The sequence below is a fragment of the Ranitomeya imitator genome, chromosome 5 (assembly GCF_032444005.1).
Source record: "Ranitomeya imitator isolate aRanImi1 chromosome 5, aRanImi1.pri, whole genome shotgun sequence".
NCBI classification, from domain to species: Eukaryota; Metazoa; Chordata; class Amphibia; order Anura; family Dendrobatidae; genus Ranitomeya; species Ranitomeya imitator.
The window spans coordinates 695,161,354-695,171,540 of NC_091286.1; the positions used below are offsets into that span (position 1 = coordinate 695,161,354).

Below are 10,187 nucleotides of genomic sequence, written 5' to 3' on the forward strand. Positions count from 1 at the left end.
CTCTCTCGCCTGCACTGCTCTCCGCTCTCTCACCTGCACTCCTCTCCACTCTCTCACCTGCACTGTTCTCCGCTCTCTCGCCTGCACACTGCACCGCTCTCCGCTCTCTCACCTGCACACTGCACAGCTCTCCGCTCTCTCACCTGCACTGCTCTCCGCTCTCTCACCTGCACTGCTCTCCGCTCTCTCGCCTGCACTGCTCTCCGCTCTCTCGCCTGCACTGCTCTCCGCTCTCTCACCTGCACTCCTCTCCACTCTCTCACCTGCACTGTTCTCCGCTCTCTCGCCTGCACACTGCACCGCTCTCCGCTCTCTCACCTGCACACTGCACAGCTCTCCGCTCTCTCACCTGCACTGCTCTCCGCTCTCTCACCTGCACTGCTCTCCGCTCTCTCACCTGCACTGCTCTCCGCTCTCTCGCCTGCACTGCTCTCCGCTCTCTCGCCTGCACTGCTCTCCGCTCTCTCACCTGCACTCCTCTCCACTCTCTCACCTGCACTGTTCTCCGCTCTCTCGCCTGCACACTGCACCGCTCTCCGCTCTCTCACCTGCACACTGCACAGCTCTCCGCTCTCTCACCTGCACAGCTCTCCGCTCTCTCACCTGCACTGCTCTCCGCTCTCTCACCTGCACTGCTCTCCGCTCTCTGGCCTGCACACTGCACAGCTCTCCGCTCTCTCACCTGCACTGCTCTCCGCTCTCTGGCCTGCACACTGCACAGCTCTCCGCTCTCTCACCTGCACAGCTCTCCGCTCTCTCACCTGCACACTGCACAGCTCTCCGCTCTCTCGCCTGCACAGCTCTCCGCTCTCTCGCCTGCACAGCTCTCCGCTCTCTCACCTGCACAGCTCTCCGCTCTCTCGCCTGCACACTGCACCGCTCTCCGCTCTCTCACCTGCACACTGCACAGCTCTCCGCTCTCTCACCTGCACAGCTCTCCGCTCTCTCACCTGCACTGCTCTCCGCTCTCTGGCCTGCACACTGCACAGCTCTCCGCTCTCTCACCTGCACACTGCACAGCTCTCCGCTCTCTCACCTGCACTGCTCTCCGCTCTCTGGCCTGCACACTGCACAGCTCTCCGCTCTCTCACCTGTACTGCTCTCCGCTCTCTGGCCTGCACACCGCACAGCTCTCCGCTCTCTCACCTGCACAGCTCTCCGCTCTCTCACCTGCACTGCTCTCCGCTCTCTCACCTGCACTACTCTCCGCTCTCTCACCTGCACTGCTCTCCGCTCTCTCGCCTGCACTGCTCTCCGCTCTCTCACCTGCACTGCTCTCCGCGCTCTCACCTGCACTGCTCTCCGCTCTCTCACCTGCACTGCTCTCCAATCTCTCGCCTGCACACTGCACAGCTCTCCGCTCTCTCACCTGCACACTGCACAGCTCTCCGCTCTCTCACCTGCACAGCTCTCCGCTCTCTCACCTGCACTGCTCTCCGCTCTCTCACCTGGACTGCTCTCCGATCTCTGGCCTGCACACTGCACAGCTCTCTGCTCTCTCACCTGCACAGCTCTCCGCTCTCTCACCTGCACTGCTCTCCGCTCTCTCACCTGCACAGCTCTCCGCTCTCTGGCCTGCACACTGCACAGCTCTCCGCTCTCTCACCTGCACAGCTCTCCGCTCTCTCACCTGCACTGCTCTCCGCTCTCTCACCTGCACAGCTCTCCGCTCTCTGGCCTGCACACTGCACAGCTCTCCGCTCTCTCACCTGCACAGCTCTCCGCTCTCTGGCCTGCACACTGCACAGCTCTCCACTCTCTCACCTGCACAGCTCTCCGCTCTCTGGCCTGCACACTGCACAGCTCTCCGCTCTCTCACCTGCACAGCTCTCCGCTCTCTGGCCTGCACACTGCACAGCTCTCCGCTCTCTCACCTGCACAGCTCCCCGCTCTCTGGCCTGCACACTGCACAGCTCTCCGCTCTCTCACCTGCACAGCTCTCCGCTCTCTGGCCTGCACAGCTCTCCGCTCTCTCACCTGCACAGCTCTCCGCTCTCTGGCCTGCACAGCTCTCCGCTCTCTCACCTGCACTGCTCTCCGCTCTCTCACCTGCACTGCTCTCCGCTCTCTCACCTGCACTGCTCTCCGCTCTCTCACCTGCACAGCTCTCCGCTCTCTGGCCTGCACACTGCAAAGCTCTCCGCTCTCTCACCTGCACTGCTCTCCGCTCTCTCACCTGCACTGCTCTCCGCTCTCTGGCCTGCACACTGCACAGCTCTCCGCTCTCTCACCTGCACAGCTCTCAGCTCTCTCACCTGCACTGCTCTCCGCTCTCTCACCTGCACAGCTCTCCGCTCTCTCACCTGCACACTGCACAGCTCTCCGCTCTCTCACCTGCACAGCTCTCCGCTCTCTCACCTGCACTGCTCTCCGCTCTCTGGCCTGCACTGCTCTCCGCTCTCTCACCTGCACAGCTCTCCGCTCTCTGGCCTGCACACTGCACAGCTCTCCGCTCTCTCACCTGCACAGCTCTCCGCTCTCTCACCTGCACTGCTCTCCGCTCTCTCACCTGCACTGCTCTCCGCTCTCTCACCTGCACAGCTCTCCGCTCTCTCGCCTGCACAGCTCTCCGCTCTCTCGCCTGCACACTGCACCGCTCTCCGCTCTCTGGCCTGCACACTGCACCGCTCTCCGCTCTCTCACCTGCACCGCTCTCCGCTCTCTCACCTGCACTGCTCTCCGCTCTCTCACCTGCACTGCTCTCCGCTCTCTCACCTGCACTGCTCTCCGCTCTCTCGCCTGCACACTGCACCGCTCTCCGCTGTCTCACCTGCACAGCTCTCCGCTCTCTGGCCTGCACACTGCACCGCTCTCCGCTCTCTCGCCTGCACAGCTCTCCGCTCTCTGGCCTGCACACTGCACAGCTCTCCGCTCTCTCACCTGCACAGCTCTCCGCTCTCTGGCCTGCACACTGCACAGCTCTCCGCACTCTCACCTGCACAGCTCTCCGCTCTCTGGCCTGCACACTGCACAGCTCTCCGCTCTCTCACCTGCACAGCTCTCCGCTCTCTGGCCTGCACACTGCACAGCTCTCCGCTCTCTCACCTGCACAGCTCTCCGCTCTCTGGCCTGCACACTGCACAGCTCTCCGCTCTCTCACCTGCACAGCTCTCCGCTCTCTGGCCTGCACAGCTCTCCGCTCTCTCACCTGCACAGCTCTCCGCTCTCTGGCCTGCACAGCTCTCCGCTCTCTCACCTGCACTGCTCTCCGCTCTCTCACCTGCACTGCTCTCCGCTCTCTCACCTGCACTGCTCTCCGCTCTCTCACCTGCACAGCTCTCCGCTCTCTGGCCTGCACACTGCAAAGCTCTCCGCTCTCTCACCTGCACTGCTCTCCGCTCTCTGGCCTGCACACTGCACAGCTCTCCGCTCTCTCACCTGCACAGCTCTCCGCTCTCTCACCTGCACTGCTCTCTGCTCTCTCACCTGCACAGCTCTCCGCTCTCTCACCTGCACAGCTCTCCGCTCTCTCACCTGCACAGCTCTCCGCTCTCTCACCTGCACTGCTCTCCGCTCTCTGGCCTGCACTGCTCTCCGTTCTCTCACCTGCACAGCTCTCCGCTCTCTGGCCTGCACACTGCACAGCTCTCCGCTCTCTCACCTGCACAGCTCTCCGCTCTCTCACCTGCACTGCTCTTCGCTCTCTCACCTGCACTGCTCTCCGCTCTCTCACCTGCACAGCTCTCCGCTCTCTCGCCTGCACAGCTCTCCGCTCTCTCGCCTGCACACTGCACCGCTCTCTGGACTGCACACTGCACCGCTCTCTCACCTGCACAGCTCTCCGCTCTCTCACCTGCACTGCTCTCCGCTCTCTCACCTGCACAGCTCTCCGCTCTCTCACCTGCACACTGCACAGCTCTCCGCTCTCTCACCTGCACAGCTCTCCGCTCTCTCACCTGCACTGCTCTCCGCTCTCTGGCCTGCACACTGCACAGCTCTCCGCTCTCTCACCTGCACAGCTCTCCGCTCTCTCACCTGCACTGCTCTCCGCTCTCTCACCTGCACAGCTCTCCGCTCTCTGGCCTGCACACTGCACAGCTCTCCGCTCTCTCACCTGCACAGCTCTCCGCTCTCTCACCTGCACTGCTCTCCGCTCTCTCACCTGCACTGCTCTCCGCTCTATTACCTGCACAGCTCTCCGCTCTCTCGCCTGCACAGCTCTCCGCTCTCTCGCCTGCACACTGCACCGCTCTCCGCTCTCTGGCCTGCACACTGCACCGCTCTCTCGCCTGCACCGCTCTCCGCTCTCTCGCCTGCACCGCTCTCCGCTCTCTCACCTGCACTGCTCTGCGCTCTCTCACCTGCACTGCTCTCCGCTCTCTCGCCTGCACACTGCACCGCTCTCCGCTCTCTCACCTGCACAGCTCTCCGCTCTCTCACCTGCACTGCTCTCCGCTCTCTCACCTGCACAGCTCTCCGCTCTCTCGCCTGCACAGCTCTCCGCTCTCTCGCCTGCACACTGCACCGCTCTCCGCTCTCTCACCTGCACTGCTCTCCGCTCTCTCACCTGCACTGCTCTCCGCTCTCTCACCTGCACAGCTCTCAGCTCTCCGCTCTCTCGCCTGCACAGCTCTCCGCTCTCTCGCCTGCACACTGCACCGCTCTCCGTTCTAAGGGGCTCTGTGGGGGGAAGGCTGTGATATGGGGGCGCATGGGGAGCGCGCTGCTCCGGGGTCTGATGCTACAATGGGGCGCTGTGATAACAGGGGCTGTCTGTGACAGCCCGACCCTCCCGGGGTAACAGGAGTTAATAGCGCTGTATTTTGGGGTCCCCCCCCTCCGATAATAACCACATCCGGGCGCCCACATCTCACCCGCCGCCATCAGCTGATCTCCCCGGCGTTGTTTACGTCCTGTTACTAGGAGACGCCGTACAGCCAATCAGAGCGCGCCGCCTGAAACTCCACCCCCTTTGGCTTCGAGAATGCAGTAAATAATGCGCATGAGCAGACTGGCCTGTCTCATCTGCGCTTGCGCGGCGTCCTTTTGGTTGGACAGGAGAGAATGGTGAGGGTCGGGTCCTTTGTTCGCTACTGGAGGAGGAAGAGGGCGCTGCAGCTGCCTCATATGGTCTAGAGTAGAGGGTGACATGGACAATTCCTTTAATAGTCACAGTGTCTGACTGGGAAGCCAAGGGCCCAGGGGTGGTCACTGACAGATTAGGGCCGTGTGCAAGAAATGGGTCTGGGCCCTGTCTGGTGACAAAGCTGCAGATATATATATATATATATAACGCATCAGGTATTCTAGACTATGCATGTCCACGTAGTATATTGCCCAGCCACGTAGTATATTGCCCAGCCACGTAGTATATTGCACAGCGACGTAGTATATTGCCCAGTCACATAGTATATTGCCCAGTCACGTAGTATATTGCCCAGCCACGTAGTATATTGCACAGCGACGTAGTATATTGCCCAGTCACATAGTATATTGCACAGCGACGTAGTATATTGCCCAGTCACGTAGTATATTGCCCAGCCACGTAGTATATTGCCCAGTCACGTAGTATATTGCCCAGCCACGTAGTATATTGCCCAGCCACGTAGTATATTGCCCAGTCACGTAGTATATTGCCCAGCCACGTAGTATATTGCCCAGCCACGTAGTATATTGCCCAGCCACGTAGTATATTGCCCAGTCACGTAGTATATTGCCCAGCCACGTAGTATATTGCCCAGTCACGTAGTATATTGCCCAGCCACGTAGTATATTGCCCAGCCACGTAGTATATTGCCCAGTCACGTAGTATATTGCCCAGCCACGTAGTATATTGCCCAGCCACGTAGTATATTGCCCAGTCACGTAGTATATTGCCCAGCCACGTAGTATATTGCCCAGCCACGTAGTATATTGCCCAGTCACGTAGTATATTGCCCAGCCACGTAGTATATTGCCCAGTCACGTAGTATATTGCCCAGCCACGTAGTATATTGCACAGCGACGTAGTATATTGCCCAGTCACGTAGTATATTGCACAGCGACGTAGTATATTGCCCAGTCACGTAGTATATTGCACAGCGACGTAGTATATTGCCCAGTCACGTAGTATATTGCCCAGCCACGTAGTATATTGCCCAGCCACGTAGTATATTGCCCAGTCACGTAGTATATTGCCCAGCCACGTAGTATATTGCCCAGTCACGTAGTATATTGCCCAGCCACGTAGTATATTGCCCAGCCACGTAGTATATTGCCCAGCCACGTAGTATATTGCCCAGTCACGTAGTATATTGCCCAGCCACGTAGTATATTGCCCAGTCACGTAGTATATTGCCCAGCCACGTAGTATATTGCACAGCGACGTAGTATATTGCCCAGTCACGTAGTATATTGCACAGCGACGTAGTATATTGCCCAGTCACGTAGTATATTGCACAGCGACGTAGTATATTGCCCAGTCACGTAGTATATTGCCCAGCCACGTAGTATATTGCACAGCGACGTAGTATATTGCCCAGTCACGTAGTATATTGCACAGCGACGTAGTATATTGCCCAGTCACGTAGTATATTGCACAGCGACGTAGTATATTGCCCAGTCACGTAGTATATTGCCCAGCCACGTAGTATATTGCCCAGTCACGTAGTATATTGCCCAGCCACGTAGTATATTGCCCAGCCACGTAGTATATTGCCCAGTCACGTAGTATATTGCCCAGCCACGTAGTATATTGCCCAGCCACGTAGTATATTGCCCAGCCACGTAGTATATTGCCCAGTCACGTAGTATATTGCCCAGCCACGTAGTATATTGCCCAGTCACGTAGTATATTGCCCAGCCACGTAGTATATTGCCCAGCCACGTAGTATATTGCCCAGTCACGTAGTATATTGCCCAGCCACGTAGTATATTGCCCAGCCACATAGTATATTGCCCAGCCACGTAGTATATTGCCCAGCCACGTAGTATATTGCCCAGTCACGTAGTATATTGCCCAGCCACGTAGTATATTGCCCAGCCACGTAGTATATTGCCCAGCCACGTAGTATATTGCCCAGTCACGTAGTATATTGCCCAGCCACGTAGTATATTGCCCAGTCACGTAGTATATTGCCCAGTCACGTAGTATATTGCCCAGTCACGTAGTATATTGCCCAGCCACGTAGTATATTGCCCAGCCACGTAGTATATTGCACAGCGACGTAGTATATTGCCCAGTCACATAGTATATTGCACAGCGACGTAGTATATTGCCCAGTCACGTAGTATATTGCCCAGTGATGTAGTATATTGCACAGCGACGTAGTATATTGCCCAGTCACGTAGTATATTGCCCAGTCACGTAGTATATTGCCCAGCCACGTAGTATATTGCCCAGCCACGTAGTATATTGCCCAGTCACGTAGTATATTGCCCAGCCACGTAGTATATTGCCCAGCCACGTAGTATATTGCCCAGCCACGTAGTATATTGCCCAGTCACGTAGTATATTGCCCAGCCACGTAGTATATTGCCCAGCCACGTAGTATATTGCCCAGCCACGTAGTATATTGCCCAGTCACGTAGTATATTGCCCAGCCACGTAGTATATTGCCCAGTCACGTAGTATATTGCCCAGCCACGTAGTATATTGCCCAGCTACGTAGTATATTGCCCAGCTATGTAGTATATTGCAGTCACGTAGTATATTGCCCAGCCACGAAGTATATTGCAGAGCCACGTAGTATATTGCCCAGCCACGAAGTATATTGCAGAGCCACGTAGTATATTGCCCAGCCACGTATAACTCACAAGAAACTGCCCTCAGTAGTATACCCCTAAACCAGGGAATCAGGTACCACGTAGTATATAGCAGAGCCACGTAGTACGGTATATTGCCCAGTCACGTAGTATATTGCCCAGCCACATAGTATATAGCAGAGCCACGTAGTATATTGCCCAGCACAGAGCCACGTAGTATAGAGACATAAAAAATAAACATATACTCACCTTCCGAAGGCCCGTTGAAGTCCTGCTATACTCACCCTCCGCCGCCTTTCCCGCTCCTTGGGACGCTCCTGGGAGCGCTCCATTGCAAGCGGCAGCTTCCGGTCTCAGGCCTGGTGTGAGCAGGACCTGTGATGACGCCGCGGTCACATGACCGTGACGTCACGGCAGGTCGTTGTCGCACACCAGCCCTCGGACGGGACCGGAAGCTGCCACTTGCAATGGAGCGCTCCCGGGAGCATCAATAGTAAATAGTTGGGGACACACAGGGTTAATAGCAGCGGTAACGGAGTGCGTTACACCGCGGGCCGTTACCGCTGCCATTAACCCTGTGTGAGCAGAGGGGATTATGAAGCGGGCGCCGGACAGTGAGTGCAGGGGAGTAGGGGAGGGACTAATCGGACTGTGGCCGTCGCTGATTGCCCAACACAACTGATGGTCCCAACCCCATTTATAAGGCAAGAAATCCCACTTATTAAACCTGACAGGACACACCTGTGAAGTGAAAACCATTCCCGGTGACTACCTCTTGAAGCTCATCAAGAGAATGCCAAGAGTGTGAAAAGCAGTCATCAAAGCAAAAGGTGGCTACTTTGAAGAACCTAGAATATAAGACATAATTTCAGTTGTTTCACACTTTTTTGTTAAGTCTGTAATTCCACGTGTTAATTCATAGTTTTGATGCCTTCAGTGTGAATGTACAATTTTTACAGAAAAATCTTTAAATGAGGTTTGTCCAAACTTTTGGTCTGTACTGTATATAGCTGAACACGAGGTTCTTAGTTTAGCATTCTGATCAGAATGTATTTAGCCCACTGCCACGTCATGGCAAACCTCTTAGTGGCTCCCTATCGCCCTAACGAAGTGGAGTCGTGCACTTACCACCGCTGCGACAATCCACCGGCGAGGTGAACGGCCTGGTGCCTCACCGCACGCATGCTGCAAGACTGAGTTTGCCGTGACGGGCAGTGGGCTTCAAAAGATCAAAGAAGATCAGACAAGAGTGATTGCGGTAACTGCTTTCTGGCCCAGGGTTCTCCTATGCAACAGTTATGTTAATCTCAGATCCTTGGGTTCTACCAGGAATCTACTATCCCAGAGTCCAATCCCTCATCTTCTAGTATCCTGGCTACATTGACTGCATGGAATTTGAGCAAATTCAGAGATTAAATTTGCTATTAGCAGGCTATAGCAATCCCATCCTAACTCTAGCGGTTAGTGCCTTAAAATCCTTTCAACATATGTGGTGGCTTTATTGTGCCTTTCTCCTGGAATTGTTTCTGGAAGTTCTTTTTCTTCCCCCGTCTTTTTAAATTTAATATTGAATTTTATTATTATTATTTAATAAAGAATTCTTTTTACTTCACGTCAACCTTTCAGTCACTTTTTCACTGGGATGAAAAATGTACACAGTTTTGTGTCATTTTCTGAGTCTACGGCATCTACAACGTTTTCGAGCAAAGAGTTGGGTTAAAACTAGTGATGAGCGAGCGTGGTGGGATAAGGTGTTATCCCAGCACCCTCGTGTGTTGAGCATCTTCAGCGTTCTCGAATGCGATGTTCTAGTTCCCGTGGCTGCATGTCTCATGACTGTTCGATAGCCACAATACATGCAGGAATTACCTGTTTGTTAGTCAATCCTTCCATGAGCCACAAGACATTCAGCCACGGGGACATGAACATCACACTCAAGTATGCCGAAGATGCTCAACGCACAAGGGTGCTTGGATACCACCTTATCCGACCACGCTTGCTCATTCACTACCTCCAGCCTACCTCCTCCACCTAGTTTCCACAGAGATCAGAAAACTCTCCTTCCCTTATTTATACAAATCCTAGAGCCCCTAAAGAAAGGGAGTTCCATAATCTAGATGTCAAAATCCTGGGTTAAGTTCTCATCTCATCATCTCCTTTCAAGGCCCCAAAAGAGGTTATGGGGCCTTCAAAGGAACCTTAGGTAGATGGATTAGAACAGTGTTCCCCAACTCCAGTCCTCAAGAGCCACCAACAGGTCGTGTTTTTAGGATTTCCTTAGTATGGCCCAGGTGATGGAATTTATGCCTGTCTACATTATGGAGTTCTCACCTGGGCATTACTAAGGAAATCCTGAAAACATGACCCGTTGGTGGCTCTTGAGGACCGAACTTGGGGAACACTGGATTAGAACAAGCCAGCATGGTTGGCATATTCAGCAAGTGATCAGACAATTCCTAGGGGCCTGACTGCTTATTCAACAAGGGCCATTTTGACCTTCTGGG

General features: G+C 55.0%; 1 protein-coding gene across 1 annotated transcript in view; it reads right to left on the minus strand.

The window, feature by feature from the left end:
* Positions 1-4,856, minus strand: part of DRC1 (dynein regulatory complex subunit 1) — a 60,862-nt gene extending 56,006 nt beyond the window's left edge. Inside the window, exon 1 of the mRNA XM_069728479.1 lies at positions 4,815-4,856. Coding sequence (XP_069584580.1) covers positions 4,815-4,824 — 10 coding nt within the window. The 5' untranslated portion in view covers positions 4,825-4,856. The remainder of the gene's footprint in view (positions 1-4,814) is intronic.
* Positions 4,857-10,187: the final 5,331 nt, after the last annotated feature.